Source organism: Carassius auratus, chromosome 8 (genome assembly GCF_003368295.1).
Source record: "Carassius auratus strain Wakin chromosome 8, ASM336829v1, whole genome shotgun sequence".
Lineage (NCBI taxonomy): Eukaryota > Metazoa > Chordata > Actinopteri > Cypriniformes > Cyprinidae > Carassius > Carassius auratus.
Window position 1 is genome coordinate 1,702,317 of NC_039250.1, and position 17,360 is coordinate 1,719,676.

At 36.6% G+C, this 17,360-nt stretch overlaps 1 protein-coding gene across 2 annotated transcripts; it reads left to right on the top strand.

The window, feature by feature from the left end:
- Positions 1–222: 222 nt before the first annotated feature.
- On the top strand, positions 223–17,299 carry LOC113106933 (clustered mitochondria protein homolog). 2 transcript variants are annotated; one of them, XM_026268980.1, is made up of 26 exons: positions 223–539; positions 3,382–3,491; positions 3,673–3,844; positions 4,660–4,791; positions 4,993–5,147; positions 5,220–5,374; positions 6,026–6,148; positions 6,506–6,638; positions 6,983–7,075; positions 7,677–8,365; positions 9,216–9,301; positions 9,403–9,507; positions 10,480–10,580; positions 10,919–11,071; positions 11,153–11,215; positions 11,308–11,543; positions 11,625–11,709; positions 12,590–12,743; positions 12,818–12,957; positions 14,284–14,364; positions 14,444–14,569; positions 14,663–14,772; positions 15,580–15,673; positions 15,753–15,878; positions 15,962–16,035; positions 16,686–17,299. In XM_026268980.1, the coding sequence occupies exons 1-26, from the start codon at positions 494–496 to the stop codon at positions 17,149–17,151; spliced, it is 4,008 nt and encodes a 1,335-aa protein (XP_026124765.1). In that variant the 5' UTR covers positions 223–493; the 3' UTR covers positions 17,152–17,299. The 2 variants fall into 2 exon arrangements, with proteins under 2 accessions (XP_026124765.1, XP_026124766.1); XM_026268981.1 differs by having other exon boundaries at positions 236–539; positions 9,216–9,289.
- The last annotated feature ends 61 nt before the right edge of the window (positions 17,300–17,360 follow it).

The following is a 17,360-nucleotide window of genomic DNA, read 5'->3' on the forward strand; positions in this document are numbered from 1 at the left end:
TGTATGCATTGAATGAGAATTTGGAAATTAAATGCACTTAATTGCAATGAAAATAACTTTACAACACAAAAACTTGTACTGGCTTAAAGTTGTTTGTATTTTGTATATAATGTTATTTAATGCATTTATCTGTTCATTTTGTGCTGAATGCATTTGATGTGGTTGGTGAGATTCGCTCTGTGGGTGTGTGTGTGTGTGTGTGTGTGTGTCCAGGATCCCTCCCTGCCCTGAGGGAAGTCAGAGGGGGAGGGAAACACTCACTGATCTCTTGCAAAATGGAGTGAAGAGTCACGCCCAGCCAAACAACAGAGAGAGAGAGAGAGTGGGAGGAGAAGAAGCTCTGCCAGCGCTGGAGGGAGTGGCTGTCCGAGGGAAAGGAATGACAAACTAAAAAGACGTGTTGGGTAAGTCACACCTGACAGCTCTCCGAACACACTGTGTCCCGAGTCAAAGAGCAAACCAGCAGCCACAGAGAGAGAAAACCAGAGCAGAAATGAGGGACACGGCGAAGAAAGGAAACGGAGAGAAGAGAACTATGGGTAAGAGTTGAGTTGCTCTGATTCATGCAGTCTCCTCCCTCTCTCTCAACTTCTTCCTGATGTTTTCTCATTGCTTGGGATCAAGCTTTCTTTTGGTGTTTGTGTGAAAAGTTTGATGCATGCATGCATTATGTGCATGAAGACACAAACACATGTAGCTTGGATTATATTCATGGTGCTGCAGCTTTCACAAATAGCAAACTTCACCTTTGACCTCCTGGTGATGTATTCGTCTGTATACTTCTGTGGTTCTTTCCTGCTCTTCTGAACACACGTGTTAAACCGAGGAGGCAGAGCTGTGAGATTCCTCATGGCATCGGGCCAAACTCGCAGACATTACTGTCTCTCTTTAACTCTCGGGGCAAACGCAGCTTGTCATGATCGCGTCCCTCTCGAGGCGCTCGCTCTAGAGGGCTGATGTGTGCCCGTCTTAAAATTGTATGCTACTTAAACCACTTTAACACTCGTGCACTAATGTACCCCCTAAAGTTTTCAGATCAGCCCCTGGTGGAAACTGAAAGGCTGTAGTTCTGCATGGATTGATCTTTTTTGAGAACAGATTGGAACCAGTTAACTTTTTCTGTGCTTATGTTTTAGTTTAAACCACAAAAAAATAAATAATAATAATTAAAATAAAAACTTTTATGGAGATGAAGAGTACCATTTCTTTTAATTATTATTATTATTATTTATTTATTTTTTCAGGATAATTGCATGCACAATTTACCTAACTTTATGAAAATTAGAATTTTTATTATTATAATTTGACTGACATATTTACTACCAATGCATTTTGTTTTGCAGGATTTTTTTTTTTTTTTAAATGTATTGCATTGCATTGCAACATTATTCTCAGGACATTTGTAATTTTACATTGTATAATTATTGAAATGTTTTAATTTAATTTGATATTTGTTAGACATTTTATTTTTCCACATCACAGGATTTATTTTGGCAGTACAAATGCTATCATTAAAACTAAACTATTGAATTGATGTATTTTAGTTCATTTTAACATTTGGGTATTGAGAAAAAAAATCATAAATGCAATTTCGTATATTTACTCAAGTTTTGAAAATGTTACATTTTATATTAAATTTTTCAACATTACAGTAAAAAAAATATAGCTGAAAGATCAATCAAACTAGCTACAGGTTTGATAAACAAACACAGGGCGTGGTACAGCACTATATTTCTGACTATATTTCAGTATATTTCATGATATTTCATCTCGGGTTATTCCAGGTGAACTCTCCAAGCATCTGCTTCCCTAAATAACTTGTTACTAATAAAGCTAGTTATCTTAAAATCAAGACAGACTTCAGCAGGTCGACAGATGAAAAGAAATGCCCATCATTCATAAAATTCTACACATGCCTCAACCGCACTGTCTTTTGTTTACGAAATATTTTTATTTCATTTATGGATGATGATCAAAAAGCACACCCAGTTCCATTTAACACATTTACTCTCATTAAACACATTTCTTATTAACCACTGAAATGTGGCTTTACGAAAGGATACATTTATTTATATTTACTATGACCTATAAAGTATGCATGAACAATAGTCTTTGTCCTGATGATGCATCTCATCCTGGGTTGTGTTGGATGTTTGTGTGAGAGTATTTCCTTGCTAACGTCCAGCGAGTCTCGGAGATCAGTATCTGCCGTCAGTGAGGGAGTGTGGTGTGTTAGTACTAGTAATAGCGCCTGTTCTCCGCTCTCATTAGCTAGGGGGAAGTTTGGAAGATGTCTGGACATGCTCATGCCATATCAAGCCGAGTCTTGCTGTTATTAGAGATCTTAGACTTGCCTACAAATCCAACAAGAGAGACTCAGATCTGCGGCTCTAATGGATGTCAGATGAGTCAAACCTCTGGGAGACGTCCATCTGACGTTAGAATAGTATTTTGGCAGTACCACGTCAGATGGTAATACTGTGCTGCTCTGATATACACTCAAACGTTTGGACACGTTTGAATTTGTTTTTCATTAATCTATTAAAATGTTTAATATTCAAATTTTACTACCTTGTTGGTAGCCCCCCCACCCACATACACACACACAAATTGTTTATTCAAAAACTTAAATAAATTACTTAAAACTACTTCAATTAAGAAAAATATATAAAAACAAAGGATTTAAAAAAAATTTTTTTTTTTTTAAATATATATATAGTTGTGCTTCCCAATTAATTGTATCTTATTTTAAGAATGTTAAAATATTTTTACAGGAAAATAAAATCAGTCAATAAATAAAAAATAATAGTTTATTGCGCTGTGACAAAAGTTTGTAAGTTTTATTTCCTTTTTCGTATTTTTTAGTAAAACTAACAAAAAAAAAAAATGTTCTTACCTTATTGGCAATTTTTCTCCAGTTTGTTAACTCAAAAACTTCAAAATAAGATAAAAAACAAATATATATAGAGAAAAATGAATGCTTTTAAAATTTTGTGAGATATTTGTTCGTTTTAATTTAATTTTTTTTAGTAAAACTATAGTTATTTGTTAAGACGAAATTCCCATGTAATCTTGTTTTAAGAATGTTAAGATATTTTACAGGAAGAGAAATGCTTTAGAATGTAGTTCTTTGCACTATGCTAGAAGGTTTTTTTGTTTGTTTGGCACATATCCCTAAAACACTGTAATGCCAGGGCATCATGCCTAAAAAAACAAGCTAGTACCATGGTACTATTGTCTTGATAGATTCTAGGATGGAAAACTGCTTTTTCCTCCATTCCTTTCGTGACATTTGGACAGATTTCCTAACTCTCTTATGTAACTTCTGTTTTGGCTCGAAGCACATTTTTGAGCTCATGTTTGACCCTCTTCACTCCGCAGATGTCTCATGTTTAGCCAATGGAAAAAAAGCTACTGGAGGCAAAAAAGACGATGATGGATCGTTTCCAGTGAAGATTCAGGGTGCGGGTGTCGAACCCTTCGAGCTGCAGGTGAGCTCTACTCCAATTAACATCCAGGAATCAAGTGTAACCTTAGTAGTCTGATTTGTGTTGATCAGCAATGCAAATGTTTTCAAATATGTCTGTTAACAGAACATCAAAAGATTTAAAGCATGTGTCATCCATTAATGCAAGGATTGTATCTTCTATGCTGGTAATGTTTGCTTTGCAGGTTCATGGATTCTGGCCGGTCCAGGATGCCATTGTGACCCTACTGGGCCGAGAGGAGGTGGCACCGCGCACGTCTGTCGCTCTGGCCCTTTCAGGTGTGACCCTTGACCCCATGACGGAGCTCAAGGACGTCAAGGGCTTCAAAGCTGGAGTCACTCTCCGTCTGGTGGAAGGTGAACAGAAAGACCTTCCATTTGGAACGTTTACGTTTTGTGCTTTTGTAAAATACTGAAATATATTGTACATGGATATTTGGCGGGAAATTCTAATTACTACATGTTTTGAATGGATTTTGGAATGGAATTTGAATGTTTTATTTTATTACTTTTATTTAGCTTTTTTAAAGCTTTATTTTTAATTTTTTTACCCTTTTAACAGCCAAGCTTAAGTCCTTATTTTATTTTAGTTTTTATATTTAGTTTTGATGTGTGTGTGTTTGTGTGTGTGTGTATTTTGTTTGTTTGTTTTACTTTTAATAATAATAATAACAACAACAACACTGATCCAATATTTAGATTCTAGCTCATCCAGTGTTCATAAACCATTGGAAAACTCATGGAAATGCACAAGAAAGCTCCAAACGATCCAAAACCAGTTTGACCACCTGAAGCAAGAATGACCAGCAGGTGGTCTACAACCAACCTGAACCAGCTAAAAACCATCCACCATACTCCAAAATGCGGCAACCAGTTTAAGCTGGTTTTAGTGATAATTTCCACAGGGATCAGTGGGGTTTTGCTATACTGGTTTTGCAACTTCTTGATTTCATTGCGAATCGTTTGACGGCAAACTAATGAATCCTTTCTCTGAGCCAAGTGAGTCACATGGCCCTCATTATAAGCAGTGTGGGAAAATAAATGATAGAATAGAAGATGTTATTGCTCACTGGATAAATCATAGTTTTACAAGATGAGACGCCTTGAAATTCAGCATAGCTGGGGTAAAAGCCTGATTTTGGTATCATGAAGTGTTCTTGTGTGTGTTCTAGAGCCGTACTCGCCTCGATCCGCGCAGGCTCATCTGGCACGAGTGCAGGAGATGCTGAAAGCTGTCAGGCCCCAAGATGCCCTGATGGAGGGCCGATCTCCCGCTGTACTGAACACACTCACCCAAACGACCGGTAACAAATACACAATAATGCATTTAAGTTGCTGTTGAGTTCTGTGGATTTAATTATGTCTTTGTCCACAAATGTTATTATAAAGCACATAAAAGTGCTTTTATTTAGTAATGCCTCTAAATAATTTAAAATGCATTAATTATTTTTTTAAGCCCATGGCAATGGGATTGTCTGATTGCGTGTTTGATGTGTGTGTATTAGAAGTCCCTCCCACTCTGCACTCCTCAAAGAACAAACGAGCCAATAGTAAGACAGAGCAGTCTGCTGAAGTCCCGCCCCCTCCTGCTTACATTCTGCCTGGAGTTTCAGAACTTCCTCCTTTGACGACCCTGCTGCCCACCGTCACACACAGTGAAGTATGTCAAATGCACACGAATAAACCTTCAGGCATGTGACTTTGTTTCTCACTCAAACTGCTGCTCCTATAGGCTCCCAGTTACATGCTGGACCTGTCACTCAGCTGTTGGAACCCTCCCCCTGGTTTCCGGAAGCTGCAAGGTGACTTCATGTACATCAGTGTCCACACTCTGGAGGACAAGCAGTATGACATCACTTCCTGCCCACGTGGATTCTACATGAACAGGTAAGACTCTCCGTATAGCTAAATTCAGAACCACTGACTCTCATGCCACTTTTAGTATTTCTGCCTTCTCCAGTGTGACAAATGAACTGGAAATAGTTTTGAAAATCTATCCCTTGACTCACTATTTAATTGCACACTCAAAACTTACAATGTACACAAAACTGGAATAAAAAAGCAAAATAACCATACATTTTTTAAGATGAATTAAGGTCATGTGACAAAAATGTGACTTGCTACTATCTTAAATGTAGTTTATTGCATTTTGCATACTGTTTCATATATATATATACTATATACTATTTTTATAAATATAGTAGACATTACATGAAATATACTAGATTTTGCATAAGGAAAGTCTAATTTTAACAACTATATATGTTATAAAATGTAAAAAAAGGAAAATATCTGTATACATGTTATGCATATTATTTGTACAAAATATTATTTCTTTTTATTTAACTTCACATATGAGATTATTCTCATGAGATTTACCCAATAATATAATTTTGGAAGTAACAGACTGTTTGTGGCATATTCAATTCACAGAATTATAGAGATTTTTTTTTCTCAAAAACCATGCTGGAATGGAGTTAAAAAGTGAATAAAAAACTAAATCTATTCTCAAAAACCGAGCTGTATTTTGTGTTTCAGGTCGACTCCCGAAGTGTTTGACCCTCGTCCTGCTCAGTCGACTCCAGTGTGTCACTGTCTGACCGACCTGCTGTCCCACATCAGCCCACAGTTCAAACACAACCTGAGCACACTGCGGCACAGGTGACGCTCACACACACACACACACACACACACACACACACACAAACAACCCTACACCTAACCCTAAGCCTCACAGGAAACTTTGTGCATTTTTACTTTCTCAAAAAAACTCATTCTGTATGATTTATAAGTTTTTTGAAAAATGGGGACATGGGTTATGTCCTCATAAGTCACCCTCTCCTTGTAATACCTGTGTCATACCCATGTCATTATACAGAGTTGTGTCCTGATATGTCACAAAAACATGCTCACACACTCTCTTACACACACACTCACATCTCTCTCTTACACACACACTCTCATATCTCTATCTCACATGTTTGTCAGATAGTTGATTGAGCGTCTCTGTTCATTCAGGCCATCTCTGCCGTCTGAGGAGACACTGTCCACCCCGTACCGCACTCTCAGCTGGCTGGGCATCTCCTCACTTCACTCACACAAACCCAGCTTCAGCGGCCGGCTGGGTCTGGACCAGGACCTCAACGCCCAGGTGAACACCTATCAGTGCTCTAATACAAATCTCTTTATTGACACGACTGGGTGAGAAATAATGACGCATAGAAATGCATAATCATGAAGTAATGAAAATAATTTAAAGTAAAATGTTTAGGTATGCCTTCCTGACAAAACACTGAGCCGAAGACTGTCACCACTGCATAAATTAAATAGCTAAAATGTACTTTTTGACTTGGATTTTCAAAGAAAAAATGTAAAGTTTATCTCGGATTCTCTCTCTGTACCTGTCTATTCACATTGGTCTGTCACATTGTCCCCCTGCCTGTCTGTGTGTGTGTGTGTGTGTGTGTCATTCAAATGTTCTGCTTTGAATTTTAGGCTCCTGACTGGAACAAGGAGCTTCAAACAGCCAGAGATCTTCCTCAGAGGAGTCTGGAGGAGAGACTTCAGAGGGACCGAGCGTTACTTCAGGTCCGAGCACACGTTTGTTAAGATATCCACAGACTTCTGCAGTTTCCATATATAACTCATTATTATTACTACAGACTAAACCAGACTCTTTTCTCCTTCTAAAACAAAGCATACTGTATTCATTTACTTAGGAATTTTTATCTTTGAGAATGATGTTGTGTTTTCAGTTGTCTAGCTTAATTATACTGTAAGGACAAAGTAATCACCTGAAGTAAACACAAACTAAACAGAACAGATTTCAGCAGTACTGTTTAACTCCACTACATTCATCAGTAGTGTGACAGTAACTCTGTTTGTCTCTTATACTGTAGTAAGCATGATCAAAACTGAAGTCGAGTTTCTTTAGTGAATTAGTTGTCCACATGGTTCGGTTTAATGATTCAAAACCGATGCAACAATTCATTAAATTGTCTGAAATGTATATTTATTAGATTTTTTATATTATAATTCATATTTTATTGTTTATTCATTGGATTGCATTACATTGCATTGCATTTTTTGCATTGCACTTTTTTGTGTTTTATGAAATTGCATTGCACTGCATGAAAAACCATGGTTTTCATAGTTTACACCGCTTACTTGTCTTTGCTTGTTCTTGTAGGTGAACAGTGCTTTTGTGTGGGCTGTTGCTCAAGCAGCAGAGAAGGTGATGGATGGCTTTGTCGACCCAGTCAGTGGTTCTCACGAGGACCCGGCGTTCTTGTGCGGCGGCGTGTTCATGAGTATCCCGGCACACAGAGACCACTGGCTGGGAGGAGAGCGGAGTCACAGAGCCGCTCAACGCCACGAGCTGCGATGTGTTCAGGCTTACAGTGACCTGGACGGAGACCTCCAAAACCTGCACACCATCCCCACCGCGCTGGCCGACTACCGCGGCGTTCGGCTGTCTGCGCAGGGCCTGGCTCCGGGTATTCAGGGCCCCGAGCAGGCTGAGGTTCCCAATGGCCTTTTATACGGTTACAGCGCAGGGCCTTTGGAAAATCCATCCAGACGGAAACTCCTACAGCTGCTGGCTCAGTCCGCAAAGGCCCTTTCTCTGCAAAGACATGCAGTTCTGGGGCCGACCGGGCATCAGCTGCCCCTCTTCACCTCTGTAGATGCCCAGGGGATTCTGGGGGCCGATGGTCGGTTTTACTTGCTGGATGTGTATCGCACTATGCCAGCTGATGCCAACTTCCATGTAGAAGATGGAGAAGGAGGAGCAGAAACAGAAGGGAGTTTTCCCAGACAGTACCCTCATGTTTTGTGTCGGTTACGGCCGGAGCTAGTGAAGGCGTTCATTCAACACAAGTGAGTATTGACAGGTTTCCCAAGTGCTTTCATTGGTTAATTACATAGATAGCCACGCCCCCAAGTCCACGCCATTGGTTGAGCCAGTGTTGGTTTGTAAGAATGCTACAGCAAAGTATTTATTGTCTTTCTAGCAGTGTTATTATTGTTATCTAAAATTACTATTATTTCTTTTTTGTTAATTGAAATAAAATGTAACCAATTAGATTGAAAACTTTTCTAACATTTCACATTTTTGTTTAGTTTCATTTAGATTAAATTTACTAAAACTAAAAAGAAATAAACCTAAATAATACTATTTAAAATAAACAAAAACTAATAAAAATGACAAAAAATTTGGCTAAAATTAATATGAAAACTGAAAGTATAAAAAAGGCTATTTCAAAATTAACTATAATAGTTTATTAATATATTTATAATGTATAATATATATTTAATTATTATAGTTAATAAATATTACTAAAGTAACACTGCTTTCTATGTTGAAAATTAATCCGTTTTCTTGCTATTAAAAATTAACATTATTTGTGTATTAAATGTTTCAGACAGATTGAGTTTTAAGTTTCTCCAGTGCTTCCATTGGTCGATTACATTGAAAGCCATTGTGCTCAAAATAAAACTAAATTGTCTGAGTGAATTAGTATTTGTTCTAAAATGTAACATTATTTACAATTTATTATGTTAAGAATGCATCATATCGTGAGAAAGCAACAATTATAAATGCATGAATCAAACACACAGTTTTTCCACACATTCCAACTCATGCATATATGTAAAAGTTTGGCTATTAAACTGGATATTTCTGTTTGTTAATCTGTGTGCATGAACAGGATTTGTCTTGATGTTTCAGACATGCTCAGTTCTCGCAGCGAGTGAAGGCTCACATGGAGGAGAATGGAGGGCTGGAAGAGTGCATGGAATCTGGTGAGAACAAAAGCAAGTGTTCACGATTTGTCAAGGGATGTTGGACCGTGTGTCTGAGTGAGATCAGTTTGTTTAACAGGAATAATCATATGTGTTTATTTGTGATTTGTCAGCTGACTCCCGGAACATTGACGCAGTCAGGAAAGCATGCAAAGATGTCGGCTCCGTCAGTGACATCATCTTCGAGATGCGTTTCAACCCTGATGTCTACTCCCCAGGTCAGGAAACGCTCATACTCACATTAACACAATAATATGCATTAAAACAAACTGCATAGAAGCTCTGTTCCAGTTTACTTGTAAACTCTCGATTTAGGCAGTATCTTATGAAATTAAACCTTTTGAATGCTCATATGTGACTCTGGAGCACAAAAGCAGTCTTAAGTCTCAGAAGTATATTCGTAGCAATAGCCAACAATACATTGTATGGGTTAATATTATTACAAAAATCATTAGGATATTAAGTAAAGATCATGCTCCATTAAGATATTTGGTAAATGTCCCACTGTAAATGTATCAAAACTCATTTTTGATCAGTAATATGCATTGCTAAGAACTTAATTTGAACAACTTTAAAGGCGATTTTCTTTAATATTAAATTTTTTTTGGCACCCTCAGATTCCAATATGCCAAATATTGTCTTCTCCTAACCATGCATTCATTGAAAGATTATTTATTCAGCTTTCAGTTGCTGTATAAATCTCAATTTCGAATAATTAGCCCTTTTGTGCTCCAGGGTCATGTATGAACAACATGAGAGACTTGACATGTCGCTATGCTTATGAGAAGAAATGCATATCATATTGAGTTGAATATTCAGTTATTTAATGGATTATAAATATATTTAATTCAATACTTAAAGTATAATAAAAAGTTCAGTTTTTCTTATAATTTAAGTATTGAATTAAATATATTTATAATCAATGTTCAACATCTTGAATGGAAGTTATTTCAGTGTTTGTTATTTCACTTTTCCGTGTAGATGCTGCATTAGATTTATGCTCAAACGTTTCTTAAAAGCCAACATCATCACCTTAAGCCTTAAGATGCTGTCTATGTAGGCAGCTTTCAGAGTACAGCTAAAATAATCACGTCTGTCTTCAACAGAAATCATGTTTGGCTTTTTTACTGCTAAACATAAGAATTTCCCTAATTGGGCCCTTAAATCCTGTTTTCTGTCTCTCTGAGTAGGTGTGGAGTTTCCCAGCTCAGACAGTGAGGCCTTGGAGCTACAGAAGAGATTGTTGAAGGAAGCAGCATCGTTTATCATAAACCACCAGATACCAGAATTTGTGAGTGTATTTTTTTTTATAGATTTCCATTTGGCCAAAAAATAGTTTTATTCAACAAAGACACATTAAATAGATCAGAAGTGACAGTATAGACATTTATAATGTTACAGTTTTTTTTTTTCAAATAAATACTGTTCTTTTAAACTTTCTGTTCAGCAAATATTCCTGAATTATAAAATGTAGCGCAGTTTCCAAAAGATATGAAGATCATGTGACACTGAAGAGGAATGATGCTGAAAATTCAGCTTTGATCATCTTTGAAAAAGTTATCTAATGTTTCACAATGTTAGCGTTTCATTTTTTTACTGTATTTTGATTGAATGCACGTTAACTTTCAGATGAACGACTGCATTCACGGCACTGACATACCCATGGATGGTGCTTCTTTACGACAAGCCCTCCATCAGAAAGGCATAAACCTTCGTTATCTAGGTCACCTGATCTTATCTATCAACCAATCAGATCTCAAACACCAACTGAGACACATCACGGTAAAAGCTTTTAAAATCCTCTATATTGGGGGAGATTTTACGTTTAAGAACATCTTAATCATATCTGATCATCTCTCTCAGAGGTTGGCGTTTGCAGAGATTGTTGTGCGCTGTGCGCAGCGGTTCTTCAGTGGCTACATCCAGGTATTTCTTACCACTGAGTCAATCTAAGATGTTATGTTTATTTAAAAGATTTGTTTATTCATAAAAACGCAACTGTGTCTTCTGTTGCTCAGGGAGTGGAAACATCTAACCTGTCTGCAGCAGCGAGTCATTTCCTCTGCTGCTTATTGGTTCCCCACTTCAGTTCCGCATCAAATGGGGAGGAGTCTAAGAAGCGCTCTAGGAGGCGTGGCCGCGGAGGGGGCGGGGCTTCTGATAGCACAACATGGACCGCACTCAGTGGGAATGAACTGTGGAGTCTGATCTCTCAAGATGCTCAAGAAACATACAGACTTAAAGAAGGGCTTGGGTGAGCCAAGATAATCCGATCCAAAAGACTGAACCTTTACATGTCTCTCATACACCCTTCATAAAGTAAACGTTTTTACAGGTCAAACGTGGATCATCTAGTAGAGCAGTATGGACTCCAGAAGATATCCTTGTTGAGAGAGATGTGCCTGAAGACTGGCATTCAGGTATTGCATTGAACCAATCAAAAAATTGTTAAAATTGAAAGACTATAGTAATACTTTTTCTTTTTTGCATGCGATAATTTATCTTATAGTGTATGCTAGGCTCGCAGGATAATCTCTTAGGTGTAAGTCAGAAACACAAAGCAAGACATATGTAATAAAGTAGACTAAAACTAATTTCAGTTTTTTTTTTTTTTTGCCAAGGTGTCAAGAAATCTATTCATCAACAGAACAAATGTACAGTATTATTATACCACATGTAACTAGGAATGAAAAGCACCAATTATACAAATAAATAAATAATAATAACAATATACATCTCAGCAAAATATAGTGCATCTTCTAACAAAATATATTGAAAAAGCATGTTTGAGTCAGATATTTTTTTCAGGAATTAATACTTTTATTTAAGAAAGTGATCAAAAGTGACAGTAAAGACATTTCTACTGTTACAAATTATTTATATTTTAATTTTTGAATTTTCTATGCATCAAAGAATCCTGAAAAATGAATTTTCACACTTCTCACAACACAGCACAAGAGTTTTCAACATTGATAATAATCAGAAATGTTTAGAATGCAGATATAATATTTTCATGATTTCTGAAGGATCATGTGACACTGAAGACCGGAGTAATGATGCTGAAAATACAGCTTTGCATCACAGAAATAAATTACATTTTAAAATGTATTGAGTTATTTTAAGTAGAAATAATATTACTTTATTTTTGATCAAATAAATTCAGCTTTGGTGCACAAGTAAGATCATGCCTCCCTTGATTCCAGCTGTAGAGCAGTGCATTTGTGGAGATCTTTGCTGCTATCTTATGGTGTGTCTGTGCTGTGACTCTTTCTCATTGGTCTGTTTGTGAATGTCCCACAGCTCCGTCTCAGAGAATACATTCTTGACAGCCGTAACAAAGCGCCAGTCTCTCCTGAAGACGTGCTCAACATCCTGCCTGTCGTCAAGCACACAACCACAACAACCACCGACGCCAGCCGGATGTTCAGCGCGGCTCAGAACAGTCTTCAGAAAGGTATTCACGACGAGCCAGTGTGCAGTAACACAGTCACGTGTGAACAGCTTCGCCTGACTCTGTTCTCTCTGTAGGGTTACTGGAGAAGGCGTACGAGCAGCTGAAAGAAGCGGCGTACCTCTACGGTCGTGTGTGTGATGACCTTCACCCTGAAGCCTGCCGTTGTCTTAGTGAGCTGGCAAAAGTGGCCTATGTACAGGGTCATCCTGCTGAGGTGGGTGTGTGTGCACTATCTAGGGTGTGTCTTGCTGCCTTGTGGCTTAAAGAAATCTTGTGGTGTAATAAGATCATTTAGGTCAAATGAAAGCACAGACAGCTCACATTTAAAAAATTAATCAAGCAAGTTTTTTTTTTAAATCATAGAAAAATGTTTAATACAGACTATACCTTTTATAATAAATATAATATTTTATATCTATTTTATATAAAGTTTATAAATAAACTAGTGCTGTCACAATTAATCGCATGCAAAATAAAACGTTTTTATTTACATAATATATGTTTACTATCCATATTTATTATGTGTGTGTATATATATATATATAAATACACACACGTGTATGTTTATATTCAGAAAAAATATATTTTTATATTAAATATATTTATATTTTATATAAATATATACTTGTATGTATTTTTGAAATATATAGTTTATGAGTGTGTTTTTATTTATACATAATAAATATACACAATACACACATATATTTAATGTGAACAAAAAAATGTATTCTGGATGCGATTAATCATTTGACAGCAATTAAATAAACACAATATAAGATGCAATTTATAGTGATGAGTATTTTTTTATTATTATTATTATTGAAACACAGAAACCAAAATCTCATTTAGCCCAAAACCGAAACCTAAACCAAAAATATGTTTACTTAATAATAGATTAGCTAATAAACAATCAAGTTTGTAAAACATTCACATAAAGCAGTTTTTATGTCAAATGATTTATGAAAAATAAGCATTTAACTAGTAACTGTAATAAAAACTTGTTTTTATTCAAACATTTAATAATGAGGACAATAGGTTAAATCGAAATACAATTAATATATAATAAAACATAAAGTAGTCAACATTTGAATTGTAAAACCTTTCATCAGTCCTAAAACATAAAACCAAATCGATCTTGTCTTAGGATAACTACGATCCACTTCAAATGTTAAATACTGTATTTAGCAAAATGCTGCTGTCTAGAGCTATTTTCGTCTGCTTAAGAACTATTTTCAAAATGCTTAAAAACGTTTTGTTTTCTTTGTTATGTGAATGTTAAAGAAAACATTAAGGAGAATGGAACGTTACTATTGAAGGTTTTCTGAACATTCTAAAACAAGCAGTAAGTAGTAACGTTTAAAAAATATTCCAAACATTCCAAAAACCTTAGTCCTAGAGTTTTAATGTTATTAAAGACCATTACTTTGAGCAAACATTCTGTTAACGTGACTGGAAGAACGTTTGTTAGAATGTTAGCTAAGGTTCTAAGACTGTTCCGTTAGGTTTGTCATGTGCTCCATGTCTCTCTTGTGTCCTGTAGGCTCGCAGCGTGCAGCTGAGGGTCGTGGTCATCAGTGAAAGGGTTCTGGGTTTCGATCATCCCAACACCATTCAGCAATACGTGAGTCACATTCTCACAAAACCAGACAGACCTACTTTTTCAGATGCACAGAGATGATGATGATGATCTTCTGTTCCAGGTGTTGTTGGCAGTGTATCTGTTAGCTGGAGGTGAAACCGCTCTGGCTCAGCGATGCCTGTATCGTGCCAAAGTTCTTCTGCTGACGGTTCACGGAGCAGATCATCCTTACACTGCAGTCATTGATGTAAACCTCATCTTGCATCATCAAGCTATGACTGACCCCAAATAGAAATATTGGTTTGAGTAATAATGTTTCTCTCTTTTTTTTCTCCCTCAGGCTTCTCTGGGCTTGGTTCTTCAGGGAGAGCAGTCTTTACAGTATCTACAGAGCGCACTGAAACTCAACAGCTCCTTCAGAGGAGACACGGACCTGACCACCGCTCTGATGTAAGATGCTTTAACCATGAAAACAAAAACAGAGAGAGATGCAAAGTAATCTTTAAACACAATGGCTCTGTTCCAAACCCTAGTGAGCTGCTTATATAGACATCTTTTAAGCTTCCACTTCCAGTCAAAAACCAATTTTTAAATGCAACAAAACATTTAAAGGAATTTTCAGTTTTAAAAATACATCTATAATACTGACAAGACTGATAGAAAATAGTGCATTCATAATAAAAAATGGCCTTTTAATGCAATAGTTGATATTATTTTTATCATTTTATTTACGAACAATAAACCAGTAATATAAAATACTCAAAAACTGCTAATAATAATACAAAAACAGTGTGTAGATTATTATTTTTTTTAATGGAAAATCAAGTTTTGGAAAGAAGTGCCATCTAATTAGGACTTGTTAGAACTAATTAGAGACTTTAGGGCCATATTTTTGTTTGCCTTGTAGCCCAGTTATTTGTTTGCATTGTGACATTATTTTCATGATATTTAATTCTGAATCCGATTTTTTTTTTGTTCTAATTTTATTTCTCTGAAAATGCATAATTTATAATTAAAGACACACACACACACACACACACACACACACACACACACACACATATATATATATATATATATATATATATCTCAAATAATTAGTTGATGCCCATTAAGCGTAGTTGAGTTTTGGTTACCCTAAAGGTGATTGCATAATTAGAAACTGAGGCAGCCCATTAGGGTTCCAACTCATCTAAACGAAAAATTATTTTACCCGTGTGTTTAAAGTAGCTTGAGGTCATTTCTGATGTTCGGCAGGCACCATCTGCTGGCTCAGAGACTGTGTGTGGCTGGAGACTTCAGAGGAGGCATGAATCATGAAAAGGAAGCTCACCGCATCTTCCAGATCAAGGTCAGATCCAGTGTCCGTGTGTTGAACTTCTGCTTTGAATAAATGATCATGTTCTGAGCATGTTCATGTGGTGCAACAGTACGGAGAAGATCATCCTCAAACCAAATGCAGCTCTGACTTCCTGAGGAACATTACCCAGCAGGCCGTGCGTGTAGAACGGTCCATTCGTCAGGGAGGCGTGGAGCTTAGTGATACACCGCCTGAGGTAAGCACAGCTTTAAACCGCTGTCTAATAGAGCCCACGTGTGAAGACTTGCAGGTTTTTGTTGAACATGAGCTGTGTTTCAGGGTTTGGTTCCCTCACAAGACATCACGCTGGAGCAGCTCGCTCTGGTCAATGGCATACTGAAGACTTCATACAGGTAAGAGACTTTCAGGATTTAACCACAGTGAAATTCACAAACACGTCAACACTGAACATTAAGAATCCCTGGAATTTCAGGACAATTAATGTACTGTTTACTTTATATATGAATAATAATACAAATAATATAAAACAATACATTACATATAAAAATAAAATGTGTACCTGTAGTATTTATAAAGTATTGTCATGTTTGAAAATATATATATAAAAAGATTTATGCACACATTTTAATTTCTCATCACTTTTGTTATTTTGCTATTTTTTTTAATTAGATTCTCATAAATGCAGTGTTATTTAAATAAGCATAAATTAAAGCCAGAACGACAAATACTAACATATGATGTTAATTTCTGCATTACGGTAGAATGTAAAATGTGTTTTCATAAAAATATTGTGTATTTAAATAAAATCTTCGCTTGTTAGTGGGAGTTGCTACTATTATTACTTATTATAATTACATTTTGAAGAAACCAAAAAAAAAAAAAAAAAAAAGAACAACAACAGCAAAAACACTTCTGGGGAGTTGTAAAATTTAGTGAATAATAAGCATTTAGTTTCGGCAGAATTTCCAGGTTCTGATTCTGTATAAGGTGCATTTTTAATTAATGGAAAAAGCTAAATATATCACTTTTATTGTCGCTTAAGCACAAGAATGATGGAGTTCAAAGAGAAGCTGAAAGAGAGGAAAGCCGCAGAAGAGGCGGAAAAGGCCACACTTGAGAACTCTGAATCGACCAATGAGAACAAAGCTTCAGAGCTGCAGACCAATAATGGAGAGGTTACTGAGAAGACCACAGCCAATGGGGAACAGACGCAAGAGGCCACAGACACTAATGCAGAAACTGAAGCTTCTGAGAAACCAGACCACTCTAAAATGAACGGCCAGATCGAGTCCCATCTGCATAATGGAGACTGTGCCACAAAAAACAAAAGTGAGGAGGAGGAGTCAAAAGGCACTAATGGTGTCTCCACTGACAGCCAATCAAAACCGAGCAATATTATGATGTCAGTGAAAGTAGCACAGTCAGAATCAGCAGTGGTGAATGGAAAAGAGTGTGTTGTTGTGAAGGGAGATTCAGGAGATTCTGAGAAGCAGGTAGAGACCGAGTGAGTGAGATGGGATTGATCCAGTGTCTAATAACACGAGAGAGAAGTGTGGCGTGAAGATGAAGCCAAAAAAACACATTATCTTGAAGACAGTTTTTGAAGTCATTAAAATGTTTGACTAAATAAAGTTTAATTTCTGTGAGTAAACATCAGTTATGTGACTTTCTTCATTTCTTAGTTTCACCAACGTTTTTATGAAAGCTGTTTTTTTTT